Here is a 21268-nt window from a genome sequence, read left to right on the forward strand (position 1 = left end):
ACTGGACTTTACTCATACACACCGACACACATTAGCAACACTGGACTATGAGGACAGTTAGTGTTTAACTGGACTAGCTAATGGATAGACAGACAGACAGACTGAGGGAGAGATAGATAGGTAGATAAAAAAAATCAGTAACTGTAAATCACTGTCTCAAATGCATTTATTCAACAAAGCTTTAAAAAACAGCTTAATGACAGCATTTTTAAGGGTCCTGCCCCTTAAAGTTCAACCAAAAAATGAAAACTGATTTAGGCCCAATCCCAATTCTATTTTTGTACCCCTACCCCTTCCCCTCTGCCCCTACAACCAAAAGTTAAAGGGAAGGGCTTCAGATGTACCCATAAGAATTGGGACAGCATATGCCATCGTAATTTTATGCTTCATATGAGATCAGACGATCGCAACTGCTGTAGTTTTTTCAGTTGTGTTATTTTTTGATATTTATCTTGAGGAAATCACTAAAGGCACATCATCTTATCATAATGATCTAATGTGGCAATAAGATTGTAACTGTACAGTATATATACACACAGTGGCCATATTCATCTATGTAAACACACGAAAACCACACTAACATCATAGCAGACACTGTAAACAGCTCATCACAGACACTAGACTTTTCTGGCAGGGTATTCCAGTGTCATCAAGTGTCAGAATGTTGTGGGACTGCTGCAAAGGAGTTATTATTATGGATTATAGATTGCAAATTATAGCGTAAAAAAACTATGACAATAAAACATGAACATGGTTATGAATATATTGAAACATGTTTGTTTGTCATAAAAAAATAAATAAATAAATAAAAAATAAAAAAATTCTCCTTACTTCTGGGTGCAGCTGTGGCAGGTGTATTCTGGGAAATTTTTTTACCCCTTGGTTTCAAGTGTGGACCTGAAAAATCTTTGTTCAAAGGGCTATTCACCCCTTCCCCTTAGCCCTACGCCTTCAAGCTAAAGAGAATTGGGACAGCCCTACCCCTTGACGTGAACGCGCAAAACATGGGGTAGGGGTAAGGGGAAGGACTAAGGGGGAATATTGGCATTGTGCCCTACCGTAATGCCATCCTTGGTGTACATGACATTCTTCTTTTAATTCAATTCAATTTAGCTTTATTTGTATAGCGCTTTTACAATGTAAATGGTGTCAAAGCAGCTTCACATAAATGGTCATAGTAACTGGATCAGGGTAGTTCAGTTTTTAGTGTTTAAGTTCAGTTCAGTTTAGCTCAGTTCAGTGTGATTTAAATCATTACTGAGAGTTTAAACACTGAAGAGCAAATTCATCAATGGGTAGCTCTACCAATCCCAAACCATGCAAGCTGGTGGCGACAGCGGAGAGGGAAAAAAAAAAAACTTTACCGAGGCGAGTGAAGAAAAACAACCTTGAGAGAAACCAGATTAAGTTGGGCACGACCATTTTAATTTATCCGCTGGCCAAAAGTCTTGTGCAGAGCTGCAGTCTCAGCGGTGGAGGCTGAGACTGCATTAGACACATTAAGAGTTATTTTGAATTTTTTAGCGCACTTACAAACATTATAATGGTAGTGAATTGTGACCTCTTTTAAAACTCAAAAAAGCCCAAATATCTGTTGTCAAACTATCCTATACACGTCTGGGAGGTTAACGTGTCTTGAAGCAGATCAATGGGATGATGAATCTGCCAATGTCTGTATTCTCGTTCACAAAAAGTCCAGTAGGCTAAGTTTGGGACATCTTTGATTTGTTCTTTGATTCGGTTAGGTACTTGTCACCAACGCACAAGTAGCAACTGTAGTTTATAATTCATAAAAAAAAGAAACATTTTTGTTACAAACATATTGATTTGCTTCAAAAGACATGACATGTATTGGAACGGTTTGACGATGGACAGTTGTACTTTTTTCAGTGTTCTAAAAAGGCCCACACTTCACATCCATTATAGTATTTAAGTGCCCAGAGAAAACTCAAAATAACTCTTAATGTGTTCGTCTGAACAAAGAATGTCATATACATCAGGGTGAATATATCATGAGCTAATTTTCATATTTGGATGAACCAACCCTTTCAAAGAACAGGTTTTGATTTTCTTTGTTGAAATGCACTCCAACATTTCTTTTACATCAGCAAACTCCCCTTTGTTCCTCATAATGTCACTTCAATTGTTCTTCTTTCTTTAAGAACATGGTCTTCTGCTATCTTGCATTGATCACGCTCTGCTTTTGTAGTGAGGTGTCCCTTTAAAATGTTCCATGACTGCATCCACTTTAGTGTGCTCCATAATTTTATCATAACTTTCCTTGATTTGGTGTCTGCAACAGAAAAATACAAATATACAGAAATACATATTTTTACTGACATTGTAAAAAAAAACAAAAAAAAAAAAACTAAAGACTTATTTTACAATCAGAGTGCAAGCTTTCTGCATCCTACTCAATAAGAGAGCAGTTCCTTAGTGCTGCCTAACTGGTGTATTTCTTCAGCTAAATACAGGTGCTGGTCATTTAATTGAAATATCTTCAAAAAGTTGATTTTAGGGATGCTCATTTCGGTTAATTTTGCTAACCGACAACCGCCACTCATTAATCGGTTATTAACGGTTAACTGGTTAGATTACTAGTAATTTTATATTAAACAAATTGACATGTCTATTTTGTGTCTGACACATTAAATATTGCATTTTAAAATACTGATTTATTTTAACATGCCAGCATATTAATAATAGAACATAACAATAGAGCATTTTCACGCACCTGCAGTGTTTAGCACAGAAGAACAGAATAAACTAAATAAAATGAATAAAATACATAGGACTGCCCAATCATATGTTTTTTCTTCCGTCAAATAAAAATCGCAGACTTCCTCAAATTGCTTGCTCCACGGAAAATATGCCTTTATTTAATGCCCAGCTGTTATTATTATAATCACAAAACCTTTTACATTTTTAATAGAAATCATTATTTTAAAGAATATGTCTTGCTATATGGTTTCCTCTCTCTCGCGGTTCAAGTGCGCACAATGCCTGATGAAAAGACAACAACAACGCGCGCATATGTAGACTTTTTGTAAACAGTTTTGTTGTTTAAATATGATATTGCATTAATGTACATACATGCTTTATAAGCTGTTGTTAATATTCTTCTTCCATTTTGCTTCTTTGGCAAATGTGTCTGTAGGCACGGGTTATACGTTATCGTCCCGCAAGTTAAGCATGTCTTGCAGTTGAACAAGGGGCCCAAAACAAGCCGCACCTCACTGCCTTTATGTTGACAAGGAAAAAGGAAAAAAAGAAGCGCGGGCGGTCCTCTTATGAAATGACTGAATCAGCTGGGTATTGATTGCGCAAAAGTGTTGCTGTCTGTGTTGTTACAATTGTAATATTTAACAATATCGTGATATTCAAGATTTGTACATTCATCCAGCTCTGGATAACTTAAAACATCGATTAGACCTTCAGAGCGGTGTTAATGCGTCCTGAAGTAAAGTGAAACAGCTTTAAACTCCAGCAAGATAGATTGATTATATACAAAGTAATACTTTATCTATAAATAAAGTAGCCTATAACTATAGAAACTGTGTTCATCTTAACTGAAAGCTTCGTCATGTTTGCTGGCCTCACACATCGCGCACCTGTCATTCAGTCAGTCAGCCATGGAAGAATGAATGTAGGGGAAACCAAGCTCTTTAAAAGTTCTCTGTAGTTGTCTTGACAACACAAACTGCTGCTCTGGGATGAGCCACGTGCAAAAGATGCTCCTCTTAACACAAAGGCGCATTCAATCGGCCCCTTTTGCAGCCAAACTAAAAATATATAAAATAATATTTTTAATCGTTTAACTTATAGCATTAATCGGTTACAAACACACCCTTTCGGTTAACGATTAATCGATTATTTTGAGCATCCCTAGTTGATTTATTTCATTAATTTCATTCAACCTGTGAAACTTGTATAATGTATACATTCATTCCACACAGACTGATATATTTCAAGTTTTTTTTTCTTTTGATTTTGATGACAACTAAAGGAAACCCCAAATGCAGCATCTCAGCATTAGAATATCACTTCATACCAATACAAAGAAAGGATTTTTAGAAATCTTTGGCAACTGAAAAGTATGAAGATGAAAAGTGTGAGCGTGCACAGTGGTCAATGCTTAGTGTGGGCTGCTTTAGCATGAATGACTGCAGAGTGGCATGGAGTGGATCAGTCTGTGTTCAACACTGCTCAAGTTTTCTGAGAGCTCAGGTTGCTCTGATGGTGACCTTCAGCTTTTCTGCATTGTTGGGTCTGGCATACCGCATATTCCTCTTCACAATAGCCCATAGATTTCCTATGGGGTTAAGGTAGGCGATTTTTATTTTAAGAAGGTAATAGTAGCTTTGGCACTGTGTGCAGGTGCCATGGACAGGTACCTGTTGGAAATTGAAATCTGCATCTCCATAAAGTTGGTCAGCATCAGGAGGCATGAAGTGCTCTTAAACGTCCTGGTATAGAGCTGCGTTGACATTGGACCTCAGAGAAAACAGTGTCGCAACACCAGCAGATGACATTGCACCCCAAACCATCGCTGACTGTGGAAACTTTACACTGGAACACAAGCAACACCTGTGGATTGTGTGCCCCTCCGCTCTTTCTCCTGACTCTAGGACCCTGATTTCTAAAGAAAATGCCAAATGCACTTTCATCAGAGAGCATAAGTATGGAGCACTCAGCATCAGTCCAGTCTTTAGACCAGGCAAGATGCTTCTGATGCTGTCTGTTATTCAAGAGTGGCTTGACACAAGGAATGTGACAGCTGAAAGCCATGTCTTGCATACATCTATGAGTAGTGGTTCTTGAAGCATTGACTCCAGTTGCAGTCTACTCTTTGTGAATTTCCCCCACATGTTTGATTGAGCTTTGTTCCACAATTCTCTCCAGGGTGCAGTTATACCTATTGCTTGTACACTCTTGTTTTACCACATCTTTTTCTTTACTTCGCCTCTCTATTAATGTGTTTGGACCAAGAGCTCTGTGAGCTCTGTTTTGCGTTAATTAGCTAGTGTGGCACCAGGTGTCTTCAATACTGAACCTTTTTACACACTTTTCATATTTCTCATTTTTAGTTGTCATCAAAATCAAAAGAAATAAACACTTGAAAACTATTAGTCTGTGTAGAATGAATGTATACATTATACAAGTTTCACAGCTTGAATGAAATGAATAAAATATCTAAAATTCTTGAAGATATTCTAATTATACGACCAGCACCTGTAAATGTGTTTTATTTAATTTATGGTGTTTGCTGTGCTGTAAAATATTTTTATTTTACATAGGACAACATACAACCATGCTAAATGTGTAGTTTTTTGTAAAATGAATGCATGTTATAAGACTGAATTTAATTTATCTTGAAATTACAGGAGAAATCCATATTGTACTGAGGAACACAGACTAAAAAAATATGACACGTATATTTATACGCTAATTATTGGTGACATAAATACTTACATTTGCAAGTTGAAGTTTTCATGTTCTACTTGACATAGGACCACTACAATCATCGCTAGAAACCAAACTGGAAATAACAGCACTGTGTACTTCATGGCGACACTGTACAGAGGGAAAGTTTTTATTAAAATCCAATTCACATGCTAGACTTACCACAACTTTTATATGCATGCATCAATTTGTAAAGCAAAAAAAAAAAAATTAATGAAATGATATGCCTGTTAAATTAAAAACTAACTGAATACTTCCTTTTGACAGCCTGAAAGTTGCTGCAGTTATTATTGAATTGGAAGCATGTCTAGGCTAAAAAGTGTGCACATCAGGTAAACCTTATTGACGCAAAAATTTCAAATCAATACCAAAACAAATTGTACATTAGTGATGCGCAGATTGCAGTTATATCCGCGGGCGCTGCAGATAATCCACGGGTCGGGTAATAAAAACATACATTATGATTAATTGCGGGTCGGTTGCGGGTGGATGTAGCAGGACATGGCAGTGGACCAGCAAAAAAAGCAGAGAGTGGGCTTTGCAGAATAATCATGTGAGACGCCCAAAATAATGGATGAAGTGCAAGAGTAGCCTGCTGTTCAAAGTTTCAGTTAGAGTTATCAGAGGAAAATATGCTCTCGTTCTGGGACAAACAAGATCGCTTTTTCCACGACTGCAGCACCTTGCGAGGTGAATCTTGTTCATTCTTACAACACGTGGTGCGAACGAATGCTCATTCAGTGCTGCAGCCGCTTTTAGGAGGCGAGGCAGAATCTCCCGAATCCAGGCACAGTAGATGCTATTCTGTTTTTGCACAGTGCGAAGAAAAAGGCCAAGTAAACATAACCTAGCTGCTGTTTAGACTGAAGTGGCACCCTTTTTTATCTTGTTCCTGTATCTGTAAAAGCTAAAGGTCTTATTTTTACTTTCTGTATTATTTGAAAATGAAGAAAATGTTGTCTAAAGACAATCTTTTGTTTTTATAAATAAATGTTTATTTAAAAACGTTAACGCTTAACATATTATTTTACTATCAGAGATGTGCAGATTATAGCTCTTAAGAATTTACTTAAGACGAGAGCATGCACTATAATTATCATCTGAACATAGATACAATGCGTCATATTTCATTTATCATATCAAGAGAACGAGAGGAGTCGAATTTACAGAAAGAATGGCGGAAGCATAAGTGTCAAAACGCAATGCAAAAGCGCTTGTTTAGCTATATTTTGGGGTTTTAACCAAATGCAAAAAGAGAACCTGAAGACGTTAATGAGGCAATCTGCAAACTTTGACTGTCAAAGGTGGCAGCAGTTGGAGGAAACAACTAATTTATACACTCATTTTCAACACACCTATACTTGATGTTCAACTATGTGTGGGTCGTGGGTAGATAAGATCAATAGCCATAAATATGCAACGCATACTCTCAATTTAAAAATCACACAACCATCATCTCACAATGTTTAATAATAAATTATCTTTTTTTTTTATAAATTATCTTTTTATTTTATTTAGCATTGCCGCGCCATTAATAATCCAACTGCAGAGAAACAAAGCAACTATCGCGGCAACAGCCGAGAGCACTTTTTTCAAAGTTCAGCTCTTCTTTTTTGCAATTGATTATTACGCGTTTAATGTTACAAAAAATCAATAAAGAATAGGCCGACAAGAGTGTAGGCTAACCTGTGTGTGCGCGCGTCTTTTATCACAGAGGATGCTCTTTTCAAAAACTGAAAGTTGCTTCGTCTGTCTGGCAATATTTTGGCTTTTAATAAATGAAAAGTTAATTTAGATGAGCCGGTATTAAAAATTGCAAAAAAGTAACTGAGACGTGCGGCCACACGTCTCAGTTACTGAATCTGAGGTCTGATCTCATCTCTCTCTCTCTCGCTGTCATCCAGACACAGACGCCTAACGAGTCAAGTTGCAAAACTGAGGGTGGTACCAGCTGACAGGTAGAATAGCTGAAGCCTTTGCGAAATCTGTCAAAATACAGCGCTGAAATTAACAGGCATAAATGTCTTTGAGCCAGAAAGTCTATCTAGGATATCTGTCAAAACGCAATTGGGGCCATGGAGGAGTTGTGTAGAATTTAAATTATATATATTATATTATTTCTAATAAAATGAAAACCAAAATAAACTATTCATTGCATTTTTCGTTTGATAAAAATATACGTAAACGAAAAAAAAATCAAAGGGTGGCTAGTTTGTTGTAATGTGTTTTAATATTAATAAAAATATGCTCAGCCTATTTAAGTTTAATGGTTAGCCTATACGCCGTCAATAGGCAAACCATTTAAAAAATATTATTTTACTGTGTACTGAGTTATAATCTATATTTTACAGTAAAAACTAAACGTAGCATGTATCATCGTCATTTAAAACATGTAATTCATAACACACCAGAGCTGTGGACCTACAGTATGCAGTGTGTTAACTTACAGGGCAGTGTTGGTCCATCTTACTGTGCACCGAACTCCAATCCGAGGGAGATTGTTACTCAATAGACAACATTAACTTGAGAGATTTTAAAAATAAACTGTATTTTTTAAAAAGGAACAACACGCAAATCTGCAACAAATAAAACTAAAAATAAAACGTCTTGCCAGTGCTGTGTGTATTCCGCCACTGACAGTGTAAAGCAGGTCGCACACCAGAAGTGATTAACGGTGATGTTTAGCTCTGACGAGGCGCTTTTATTTAGCCTGTAGTCTTTAATTTTTTTTTACATAATGTTCCATTTATTAACATTTTTTATTATTATTTTTTATTTATAGTTCAAATATAAAATGAGTGCTAGCTTGTTTAGTTGTGATCATTATGCAAGGACCATATTTCAAATTCGGTTTATTCTTCAATAGCCTATAGATTCAGTAATAATGTATTTTATAAACGAATTGTTCATATCATAAGGACTAAGCTGTTAATATAGGCGTTTATGGTTGTTATTTGTATGGTTCCAACTTCCAGTTTTTTCAGCCTGTAGCATTGTTGTGTTTTATTCATTATGTTAATAAAATTTTGTGTTGTTTAATAACAGTGATTTTTTTTTTGTAGTTTCCTTTTCATCCATTCAAACAATTGATGCCGAATTGGCAACTCCCGCAAAACTGAAAATATTATACGCACGCATTTATAAGTTATTTAAAAGCAGAAAAAAAAGAGAAAAAGAAGAAACGCCCACTCCCACAGTGATACCAGTATTACCGGTGTTGTCACATGTCGATTAACCAGTGGGGAAATTTCCTCATCGTCACAACCCTAATTAGTATGAAGCTGCGGATTCGGGTGCCATTTCAGATGATCTGTGCATCTCTATTGTACATGTTGGACAAAAATCTTATTGTCAGATGTAAAATGAGCCAACATATAACCGACCAAACTCTATTCATCAATTGTGTAAAATATAGGGGTCCTCACAAGGCCAAACTGTCCTTACAATTCATGACCATGTCTTGCCCATCCCCCAATACACTATACAGTGAACTAATAACCGACCAAACTCTATTCATCAATTGTGTTAAAACATGGGGGTCCTCACAAGGCCAAACTGTCCTCACAATTCATGACCATGTCATCCCCATCCCCCAAAACACTAGTCATTATTATATATTAATAGAGAGTAGGGATGCTAACAGTTACTCAATGATCGATTGATTGTCAGTAACCTGTTTAATCGACAGACCTTATCGACGATGACCGATTAAGCATGGACATTAAAGGATAAGTTATGATTTGAGCTACGAGACATTCGTCCATGACTTCACACATTAAATAATCAAGTGTGTGCAGTTTATGTTCTGTGGGGTGGATGTATATAACCCTGTTTTGATTGGTTATATATGTGTGTGCTGCCTTCCTGAGTCAGGTAATCAAAAAGTAGGCTATGTGATGTTTAATTATGAGTGGGTCACGGGTGGATAAGATCAATCATTGGTTATGCAAACTTTAACTAGTTTCTCTAAAATGTTAAGGTGTTTTAAGCAATTTCATCTGACAGACTGGCACAAATTGGTGCATGCAGACTCTAATTTTAAAAATCGTGCATCACGGCCAGACATGCGGTGAGCCTCTCCATTCTCACAATGAGTTTCTGAGTTATCCCAAATCTCTGTTAGTTTTAAAGTTTGTAGCAAATATAGGACAAAGTTTATAATAAGTCATTATTTTACAGATTATGTCTTAAGCATCTGAATTTTCATCTATGCTGATGTGCTTTCATTTTCTCCATCTTACTCGTGGCGAGTTCAGGTGAAAGAGTAACAAGTAAGATTGGCCTAAATTTCATTTGCCTGCATCAAACTGGCAGGAAAATCTACATTTAAAATATATGAAATACAAAGGCTGGTTATTTTACTGGTGATGAGGGATAATAGTAGTATTACAGAGGAAATGTCTTAATATTAAAAATGAAACATAAGTTTGACATCAACAGATCCTATCAATGTCATATTGAATGTCTTAAAATAATGTAGCCTATATGAGATCAAGCACCAAGTGTTTATTGAGATTGTGTCAACTATCATATATAGTCTGTTCTTCACAGAAGCTTTAAGGCACCTTTATTTAGCCTAGCCAACTACTTTATATACATTTAGATTTTTTACATATAATGGTCCATTACTTAATTTCTTTATTTTTTATATTTATAGTTTATACATAAAATGAGCACCAAGCTTATTTTGCAGTGATCTTTATGCAAAGAGCATAGTGTGTATTGTTTTTATTCTTCAGTAACAAATTCATTAATTATGTATGTTATAAACGACTGTTTGTAAGAACTAAGGTATTAATTACTGCAAGTCTCCAAATGGAAAATGCTTGGGTGATTTCTTTAATACTGCAAAACATTCCAAACTTTATCTATTGTGTTTATGGAGTGGTGATTAATGATTAATTGATAATTTATCGCTAATTTAAATGATCATGGATCACAGGATTTTGTGGAAATTGATATCCCTATTAGAAAGGGGTCTATTTTACTCAAATAGAGTTATCACAACAACGTTTTTGAGATAACAGCCCAGGACAAACAGCCTACATTTACATTTACATTTAGTCATTTAGCAGACGCTTTTATCCAAAGCGACTTACAAATGAGGACAAGGAAGCAATTTACACAACTAAGAGCAACAATGAATAAGTACTAAAGGCAAGTTTCAGGTCTGTAAAGTCTAAGAAGGGAAGTGTTAGTAGTTGTTTTTTTTTTTTTTTTTTTTTTTTTTGTACAATTAGTGTGATATTCAAAGAGGCAATTGCAGCTTAGGAAGTGAAGTGGAGACTAAATAGTTGAGTTTTTAGTCGTTTCTTGAAAATAGCGAGTGACTCTGCTGTTCTGATGCAGTTAGGGAGTTCATTCCACCAACTGGGCAGATTGAGCGTGAGCGTTCGCGAAAGTGATTTTTTCCCTCTTTGGGATGGAACCACGAGGCGACGTTCATTCACAGAACGCAAGTTTCTGGAGGGCACATAGATCTGCAGAAGTGAGTGCAGATAAGAAGGTGCTAGGCCAGAAGTCACTTTGTAGGCAAACATCAGAGTTTTGAATTTGATGCGAGCAGCAACTGGCAGCCAGTGCAAACGGACTAGCAGCGGAGTGACATGTGCTCGTTTAGGTTCATTGAAGACAACTCGTGCTGCTGCATTCTGGAGCAGTTGAAGAGGCTTGATAGAGTTAGCTGGAAGCCCAGCTAGTAGAGAGTTGCAGTAATCCAGTTTGGAGAGAACAAGAGCTTGAACAAGGAGTTGAGCTGCATGTTCAGATAAGAAGGGTCGGATCTTTCTGATGTTATAGAGTGCAAATCTGCACGATCGAGCAGTTCTAGAAATGTGGTCAGAGAAGTTTAGTTGGTCATCAATCGTTACTCCAAGGCTTTTCACCATTTTGGATGCAGTAATGGTTGCCCCATCCATCTGGATTGAAAAGTTATGGTGTAGAGTCGGGTTGGCAGAAACTACAAGCATTTCCGTTTTTGCGAGGTTCAGCTGAAGATGATGATCTTTCATCCAGTGTGAAATATCCAACAGGCAGGCTGAGATACGAGCTGGAACCGAGGGATCATCAGGATGAAAAGAGAGGTATAGCTGGGTGTCATCAGCATAGCAGTGGTAGGAGAATCCATGTCTCTGGATGACTGGTCCTAGAGATGATGTGTAGATGGAGAAGAGAAGTGGCCCAAGAACAGAGCCTTGAGGTACCCCAGTGTTTAGATGCTGTAGGTTGGACACCTCTCCCCTCCAAGACACCCTGAATGACCTGTCAGAGAGATAAGATCTAAACCATTGTATAACAGTGCCTAAAATGGCACTTAACCCTTCTACCTCTAACATTGTCATTGTCAAAGAGGAAATTATTTTGTTTGCAGTAAGTTATATTTGCAGTTTTGGATAGAAACTCTGCTCATACCAAGAAGGAAATTAAATTCACTTACTGTCTCTTTCCCTGATGTGGAAGTTTCTGCACTGCATTTGATCCTCGCCATTGATGACTCTTCACATAATTCCTGTAAATGTGAAAAGGAAAGGCACAAGATTGGGTCAGACAGCTTGCTAAGTAAGTACTACACTTAAATAATGAACTACTATTACCTGGCCAATTTCAGGCGTTAGGGAAAAGCAAATGGATGAAAAAATCATGGACAACATCTACAATTTCATTTGATTTGTTATTTAAGTTTTTGTACAAGAGAGCAAATGGTAAGCATAAATTGAGCCTAAAAAGCCAACACATAACCGACCAAACTCTATTCATTAATTGTGTAAAACATGGGGGCCAAACGGTCCTTACATTTCATGGCCATGTTATGCCCATCCCCCAATACACTATACAGTGAACTCATAACCAACCAAACTCTATTCATCAATTGTGTAAAATATAGAGGTCCTCACAAGGCCAAACTGTCCTTACATTTCATGACCATGTCATGCCCATCCCCCAATACACTATACAGTGAACTCATTACAGACCTAACTCTATTCATCAATTGTGTTAAAACATGGGTGTCCTCACAAGGCCAAACTGTCCACACAATTCATGACCATGTCATGCCCATCCCCCAATACACTAGTTATTATTATTATAAATTAACAAAAAGGGGTATATTGTACTCAAAGAGAGTCATCGCAACAACATTTTTGAGAAAAACTGCCCAGGAAAAACAGGCTAAAATGATGGTCAACCGTCCTTCTACAACCACAAATCAGAAACAGTATGAAAATTGCTAATAAAATATAGTGTATTGTTGCCATTCCTTTTTACAACACTTAAAAATATGTTTAGCGACTGAAGACAGCAAGTGATGAAGTGTTTCATGTGTAAATTTGTACCATTCTTACTGCAAACAAGTCAAAGTGGGCAACAGTACGGGGTCTTTGTTGTTGCATTTTATGCTTGGAAATGCACCACACTTTCTCTATTAGAAAGAGATCGGGACTGCAGACAGGCCAGTCCAGTACCTGTGTCCTCTTTTACCTGTTTCACGTCACATCATTTAACCATTTTATCTGATGACAGCCCTAACCTACTGTCACTACTTTTTTTGAAATATGTTGCAAGAACCAAAATTGGAATATGTGTTTATTAAACACATTAAATAATGTCTATTGGATTATCTGCAATTAAATACAAATCAAAGTAAATTTAGTAATCAGTACTTTCTTTTTTATTTGTGTTTTCCATACTGTGCCTATCTTTTCTGATTTGAGGTTGTAACATGGTTAGCATCAAGAAGAAAATTAAATTCACTTACTGTCTCTTTCCCTGACTTGGAAGTTTTCGCTCTGCATTTGATCCCAGTCACCAATGACTCTTCATTCAACTCCTGTAAAAGTGAGAAAGAGAAACACAAGATTGAGGCAAGAAGATTTGCTAAGTGATTATTTTATTCTCTTTGACTCATTTGAGTGAAACAGTGATTATCTGAAACATTTAATGCATTATTTTAATTTTCCACATAAGTTACATTTGCCAATTGGCTTTTTGTCAAAGGAATCAGTGTGATGCTGACTGCTGGTTTGTCTACAAAGTGACATCATAGTCCCACCACTCTATTCAACAAATGTGTTCAAATATGGGGGTCAGAAGGAAAACTAGAGATATTCATATTAATCGTTTAACCGTTAACTGAAAGGATGCATTTTTAACCATTTTATGGTATTAGTTAAACAATTAAAATGTACTATTATTTTATTTTGCAACACATAGGGCTATTTGTTAACTCATTATAATATGTGCAACCACACGTGCCTACAGACATATTTTGATAAAAGAAGCATAATAAAAATAGTGAAAAGACTTGTCACAGTTTGACACAGACAAGTTGATGCCAAACTAAGGCTATTGGTGATTGCCTCTGTCCTGGATCTGCATCATAAACACCTTCATGTATTTGCACAAGTTGAGAAAGAAGCAGTGGAAAGAAGAAGTGGAAGTCGAAGCGTTGGGGTTTTCACTTGCTTCGAGTGTGTTCAACACGGCAACATCATAAATACAATCAACAAATAGCTAAACCTTTCTTCATTTGAAGAATTACAGTTAATAATAGTCCTTATAAAAGATCCATTTCTAAAATAGCCTGCATAGCCCAATCTACAAATCAAACAAATGCTGATTGACTTAAATGATTTATGCATATGATAACTCCACACCAAACTGAGACTTTCATTTTATAGCTTTATAAACTATAAAAATGTACGCAAAGTAATGCAATCCTTGGCCTATACTTTAAATAAAAGTAAAGAACAGAGCTTCATTTGACAGATGAAACAATCTAAATGGAAAAAAAAAAAAACTTTGTCGTCAACTAGTCTACGGGCTACACTGTTTACGGGCATTCTATACAGTATGACAATGATATAATCTGTTGTTGATAAGTTTAGGCTATATTTCCTTCTCAATAAATTTCAAAATTTTCTTTAAAATCAACAAGTGTCTTTTTATTTTTATATTTTTTTAAGTTTCTGAATATTGAGATACAAAGATGTTATTTTTCTATAGTATTCATTTTTATTTTTTATATCTCTTTTTGCACTGTTTTTATACAGTTATATTGTAAAACTTTACCCTAGTTTGCTGTATGTGTTTGTACCATTTTATTAATGTATAAACAGGGCTAGTATTATACACAACTGTTTCTACAGATACCCACTCAGGTATCGATTTAGTACTTACTTTTGGCTGATTCCCTGAGCTCAGGTATAAGAATCAGTATCGGGAAGGGAAAAAGGGTACTAAAACATCCCTACCTCCATTTCTAACATGGTTAGCATTAAGAAGGAAATTAAATTCACTTACTGTCTCTTTCCCTGATTTAGAAGTTTTCGAACAGCATTTGATCCCAGTCACCAATGACTCTTCATGCAATTCCTGTAAAAGAGAAAAAAAGAAACACAAGATTGAGGCAAGAAGATTTGTGAAGTGATGATTTTATTGTCTGAACTAGCTTGATGCAAATGATTATTGTTCACAAATGTTTTGGGAATATTTCAATTTTCCACACAAGTTACATTTGCAGCTTTAGATGGAAACCTGGCCTTTATCAAAAAGGAAAGTTTAATTCACTTACTTACACCTTCCCTGATGTAGACATTTTTCGAACCACATTCAATCATTGCCATTGATGACTCTTCACATAATTGCTGTAAACATGAAAAGGAAAGGCACAAGATTGGGTCAGAAAGGCAGTGAATGCAGATATAAAACGAGCCTAAAAAGACAATAAATAACCAAACCAACCCCTATAGAGTGGTGGAACTGTGATATCCCTGTAGACAAAAACCCAGAAGCGAGTTTGTGTTTTACCACTTCTGCTTCCAACTTTTTAATGTAAATTTTTTGGAATGGCATATTTGTTAAATCCCTAAAATTATGTAGTGTATGGTTAACTCAAACTTAAAATACATTCATGTTTTATTCTAAGATATAAAACACACCAGTTACACCACATTTGTGATTTTTTTTTTAAAGCTGTTAGGTGTCTTTGTAAAGCTGGTTGCTAAGAAGTTGCTAAATGAGACTACAGGTGCTGTTGAAAATGAAATATCTCACAGTGAACAGGTTGATGGTGATGAGGTGACGATCATGGTATAGTTCGTTTATAGCCTAGTGTCAGACTTTTAGTTGTGGTGCTTGTATTCAGGCTCTAAAATTCAGGAAAGTCATATTATATTAAAGAGTATCTTATATTAAAGATGATCTCAGTGAAGCAAGGGTTCAAGTTTAATGAACTATGGCTGAGCACAGTGCTTAGTTTTTGCAATAATCCTATTGGCTACACGAGTGACATTATAAATGAGTGATTATTATAAATTATTAGAGGGGTATATTTTAATCAGAGAGGGTCGTCACAACAATGCCTTTGAGACAACAAGCCAGGAAAAACAGTCAAAAACAGTGGTCAGCCCTCCTACATCTAACATTATCAGTAAGTTTCACAATTAATATGGACCAATTTCTACTTCCTCCAGATCACTACCTGTAGATGTGATTAAAATAGTTGCCTCATTTTGTGTAGTTTGCAAAATAAGTATTTAATTGTGTGTTGTAACTTGTAATCATCCATGCGCGGCTGGTAATCACGTATCTATTATAGATCAGTGCTTGTACTGTATCTCTCAGGTTAAATCTGTATTGGCTTTAAAATCTCTAATAACATTATTATATCTCATTGCTGGTAAGACATAACCAGCCTTTCAGCAAAGTCTGTATTGATATACTGATATTTCTGTGCTACTGAGGACAGTGCAACTAAAATCACACAAGCACTGAGGTAAAATCAGATGCTCAAGATATAATCTTTAAAATAAAGACTTCTATAAAAAAAAAATGTTGACAGAAGTTGTGATATAAGAATTAGAGAGGAGCATTAATTAAATGCTTATCTTCTGTAGAGCAAATGATTTGAGGTAGCCTGCTATTTTTATTTGAATTAAACAAAAACCAAAAAGAAACATGATTGGAAATAAACAGCATGCTGGTTCTTAAAAAGGATTTAGTCAGTGTTTTTGTTTTGTAATCTAAATTTGTAATTTAACTGAAAAGAAAATATTTAGGGCATGCCTATTAATTTTACTCTTTTTATTTAGTTTATTCTTTTTTTTCTATGCTGTTGGAAACACTGTGCGTGAAGATTTTATAATGTTTTGTTGTTCATGTTCTATACTGTTGTTCACATATTAAAATAAATCAATACTTTAAAATGCAATAGGCCTTTTTGATGTGTCAGACACAAAATAGACACAAAATTTAGAAAAAAAAAGTATTAAATGATCATTTAATATTAATCTGACCGATTAGTGGTTAATATTCAGTCAATGAGCATCGGTTGTCGGTTGAGAAAATGTACCGAAATAGGCATCTCTAAGTGTAATTTTTATTTTTTTTGGAATGGCATATTTGTAAATATAAGGTCCCTAAAATAAGGTCTATGTTTAATGCAAGCTTAAGAAATGATCTTCATTGTTCATTTGCTCACTGAGATCATCTTCTGCAGAACTGTTATCTGTCCCAAACTTTAAGATGACATCATTTGGTGGCAGGACTTTTAGTTGTACAGCACCAGTTATGAAACTCCCTGCCTTTGCTCATTCGCCAGGTGGACTCTAGTTCTGATTTTAAATCTCAGATAAAAATGTTTTTGTTTATGATAGCCTTTAGTGATTTTCTGGTTTAATATTATGCTGATTATCAATTTTACTGCTTGTAAATTTATGATGTGCTTGTGATCTGCTGTAAGGTGTCCTTAAGTGCTTTGAAAGGCGCCTAAAAATAAAAGCTATTGTTATTATTAAAATACATTTATGTTTTATTCTAAGATATAAAACACACCAGTTACACCACATTTGTGATTTTTTTTAAAGCTGTTAGGTGTCTTTGTAAAGCTGGTTGCTAAGAAGTTGCTAAATGAGACTACAGGTGCTGTTGAACATGAAATATCTCACAGTGAACAGGTTGATGGTGATGAGGTGACGATCATGGTATAGTTCGTTTATAGCTTAGTGTCAGACTTTTAGTTGTGGTGCTTGTATTCAGGCTTTAAAATTCATGAAAGTCATGTTATATTAAAGAGTATCTTATATTAAAGATGATCTTAATGAACCAAAGGTTCAAGTTTAATGAACTATGGCTGAGCACAGTGCTTAGTTTTTGCTATAATCCTATTGGCTACACGAGCGACATTATAAATGAGTGATTATTATAAATCATTCACAGTTCATATGGACCAATTTCTTCTTCCTCCGGATCACTACCTGTAGATGTGATTAAAATAGTAGCCGCATTTTGTGTAGTTTGCAAAATATGTATTTAATTGTGTGTTGTAACTTGTAATCACCCTGCACAGCTTGTAATCACGTATTTACTATAGATCAGTGCTTGTACTGTATCTCTCAGGTTAAATCTGTATGGGCTGTTTACCTATTGTGTCCAAACCATGTTTAAAACTCAATGCCTGCTTCTTCCTTTACCGATTTAAATGAGTTTCTGAACTCACAATCCCCTGCTGTTTGTCATTGCTATGGGCACAATCAGCTGTTCATACACATATGCTGCAGTCAATTTTCAGAATAGTTCAACTTTTGCCACTGTGTGGATTAATACTGAATGTTTGTCACTGTTATTACTTGGGGTTATGGTTACTAATGTTGGTGTTTAACTGCAATACTTTAATGCACTCCTCCATAGTGCCCACACATATACTCTGCACTGTGGCTCCTTCATAACCGTGGTGGGTGTTTCTCTCCGCCTCATGCTGAACGCAGTCGACCAAATCACAGCAGACTGGGTCATCAGACCAATCACTGCTAGATTAGCTTCACGCAAAGGAGGGGTTTGGAAACAAATGAATCGCTGAATAAATCATATGGGAGTCACTGCGATAATTAGGTAAAAATAAATGCATATTTTAGGATAATAAAAGTGTTTTTGACCTTGCATGCAGATCAGCCTGTTGATAAAGACCGCAAAACCAAAATATATGACCTTTTATAATGCATAACAGGCGCTCTTTAAATTCACTTACTTTCTCTTTCCCTGACATGGAAGTTTTCACACTGCATTCAATCTCAGTCACCAATGATGCTTCATGCAATTCCTGTAAAAGTGAATAAAAAAAACACAAGATTAAGGCAAAAATATTTGCAAAAAGATGATTTTATTCTTTTTGACCCATTTGATGGAAACTGTGATTGTTTGCAAATGTTTTAATGCATTGTTTTAATTTTCCACTTAAGTTACATTTGCAGTTTTGGATGTAAACTCAGATCATGTTAAGAAGTGTTAACTTACTTTCTCTTCAATACAGACTGTATTCACTTTCTCTTTCCATGATGTGCATGTTTTTGAATTTTGCTAATCTTTTTGAAGAAGATGTACAAAGTGGCTACCACTACTAATATAAGTAGAAACAATAATAACCAAAGTGTAATTATCTACTGTCACATACGCAACTATTGTGTGTGCATTTAGGAATAGAACAAAAATATAAAAACATGCACAAGCAATTAAGTTATTTCTTCACAACACAATACAACAAACGTGTCCTCTGATAATAGAAAATAGTCTTAAAGAGAGCACACACTCACCCTTGAATGCCATGGCCAAGAAGAATCACCATAGTTGTGGGTAGTTTCCTCATTTGGAAAGATATCCCTTGTAGTAAACAGAAACAGAACTACTGCCTTCATTTAGGATTTCTGTGACCATCATTACGGCATACCAGTTATCCATCCTTTTGTGAAGCATCGATGCTGTGGAAAAAATACTGCATAGTCAAAACATTCCTGACTGAAACACAAAGTACTAACCTAATATTGAATATTTTGTGATGTTAAGATAACCTTGCCCTTTTAATCTTTTGTCAAATATATGACACAGTTTACTTCCCTTCCTAAAAGTGTCCCTAATGACATACTGACCACCTTGTTATTGGTTAGTATACCATAACAATTATTATGTTGTCAATAATATTAATACTACTACTGCTACTACAACTACTAATAATAACAATAATAATAAATAGTCTACAGTGGACAAGCTCAAGTTTTAATAGAGGTAAAAATGGTTTTATATTTGCACATGCAGTCCTTCTCATTAATAATATAATCTCAGAAAATTATTAATTGGAAATTCTAAATAGTAAAATAATATTAGCAGCCAACAACCAAAGTACATCATTGTTCACAGTCGATTAAATTGTGCTAATGTTGTTTTGAAGTCATACTTACTGTACATGTGATTTCAGTCCAAATATTTAAAGTACCATGGTAAACACTGTATAGAGCTGTCACTGAACGAATGTGTGAATATAAAACCATCTTTACCTCAATCAAGACAGAGGTAAAGTTGGTTTTATATTTGCACAGTCATCCATTTAGAAGTCTCTATATTGTTTACCATGTTACTTTGAATATTCTATCGGCATTAGCATGGGTGACTTGAAAACAATAACACTGTTTTTTTGACCGTGAACAATGTTGTACTTTGATAGTCATTTGCTGCTAATAGTCATTCGCTATTTAAAGTTTGCAAATAATACATTTATAAAATTATAGTATTAAGGGGAAAGTCCGAACGTGCAAATATAATATAACAAACTGGGTCATGGACACTAACTTTATATCTGCTAATGATGTCGCACATTAAGTGATATGACCCTGACTAACTCGTCATGCACACAATGTCTAAAGTTAACTTAACACATGGCACAAAATATACAGTGAATAAGCAGTTCATACCTTTAAGATGCACAAATAGTTCTCTTTCGTAGTTGCTTTACTCCGGCGGAATTAAAGGTCTACCTCTCGTGTCTTCGGCAGCCAATTGGAAACGTGGAGCGGGTTGATATTGATTGACATGAAATCCAGCCAATCGCTGACGGGAATTCCGCTGATCGACCAATGAAAGGCGATAAAAATCCAGCCAATCGCGGGTGAGGAGTTCTGCGGCTAGACCAATGAAACGCGACTGTGAAGTGCTCTAATGTGTATGGAGCAGCAGTAGCAGGAAAGGGACGATAGTGGGAGATTATACACAATGAGCATACACTGATACACACAGAAAAACGGGTTCACCGTAAACATTAGGACATAACGAGAAAACGCGGGAGGTAGTAAGTCACGCATGTTTGAACACGTGTATGCCGCCCGACTTATCGGGACTGTAGCGCTGTTCCAACAGTTACGGTGTGTGCTCATAGTGACGGTATGTATTCAGGTGTTTTGTCCCAACAGTCCGGTCGCACCAACGCACACACACACACACACACACACACACACACACACACACACAATATCAGTTTTTTACTCACACACAGCTAAACAAAGACACACTCGCATGCATGCAGCACGCACACATAGACACACTCTCTCTCTCACACACACACACACACTATCTCTCTCACATCAAACTTCGACTGTGAATTTAATTTACTGAAGTCCAAACAAGTTCCTCAGTGATCCATCTTTCGTCGGCACGATCACAATAAGACTGCTCCACTCCGATGATGATGGTTCTATCACCCGAAGTTGTTTCATCGTCTCGATTTCTTCCTTCAGTGGCTTTAGCAGTTTCTCTGGTTTACGGTATGGTCTTTGCCTTGATGGTGTAGGGTCTGTTAAGTGGATGGTATGTTGAGTTACCTCTGTCCTGCCTGGTCTCTCCTGGAACAGCAAAGGGTACTTGCTTAGTAGCTCTTGTAACTCCTTTTTCTTGTTTTCTTCCAGATGATTCAGCTTCAGTTCTGCAGCTTCTCTCAGAGTAACCATTTCTTCAGCAGGTTCTTCATCCTCCTCCTTGACTTCTCTCA

At 36.1% G+C, this 21268-nt stretch overlaps 1 protein-coding gene and 2 long non-coding RNA genes across 7 annotated transcripts in view; 1 reads left to right on the forward strand and 2 right to left on the reverse strand.

The window, feature by feature from the left end:
* LOC141381752 (uncharacterized) overlaps window positions 1–21268 on the reverse strand; it is a 537547-nt gene that overhangs the window by 136601 nt on the left and 379678 nt on the right. The window lies entirely within an intron of this gene.
* Window positions 1–21268, forward strand: part of LOC141381781 (uncharacterized) — a 157920-nt gene that overhangs the window by 38549 nt on the left and 98103 nt on the right. The gene's annotated exons all lie outside the window — the stretch shown is intronic.
* LOC141381701 (uncharacterized) lies at window positions 149–20268 on the reverse strand. 5 transcript variants are annotated; one of them, XR_012402277.1, is made up of 9 exons: window positions 20199–20268; window positions 19047–19211; window positions 18485–18556; window positions 15032–15104; window positions 14761–14832; window positions 13217–13288; window positions 11900–11971; window positions 5473–5574; window positions 149–2293 (listed from the first exon to the last, which is right to left on the reverse strand). XR_012402277.1 is itself a non-coding variant. In XM_073948032.1 (9 exons), the coding sequence occupies exons 2-8, from the start codon at window positions 19146–19148 to the stop codon at window positions 5491–5493; spliced, it is 543 nt and encodes a 180-aa protein (XP_073804133.1). In that variant the 5' UTR covers window positions 19149–19211; window positions 20199–20268; the 3' UTR covers window positions 149–2293; window positions 5473–5490. The 5 variants fall into 5 exon arrangements, 2 of the variants coding, with proteins under 2 accessions (XP_073804133.1, XP_073804132.1); XM_073948032.1 differs by having other exon boundaries at window positions 15036–15104; XR_012402278.1 differs by lacking the exons at window positions 149–2293; window positions 5473–5574 and adding an exon at window positions 8522–11724.

This window comes from Danio rerio, chromosome 4 (genome assembly GCF_049306965.1).
Source record: "Danio rerio strain Tuebingen ecotype United States chromosome 4, GRCz12tu, whole genome shotgun sequence".
In the NCBI taxonomy this organism is placed as follows: Eukaryota; Metazoa; Chordata; class Actinopteri; order Cypriniformes; family Danionidae; genus Danio; species Danio rerio.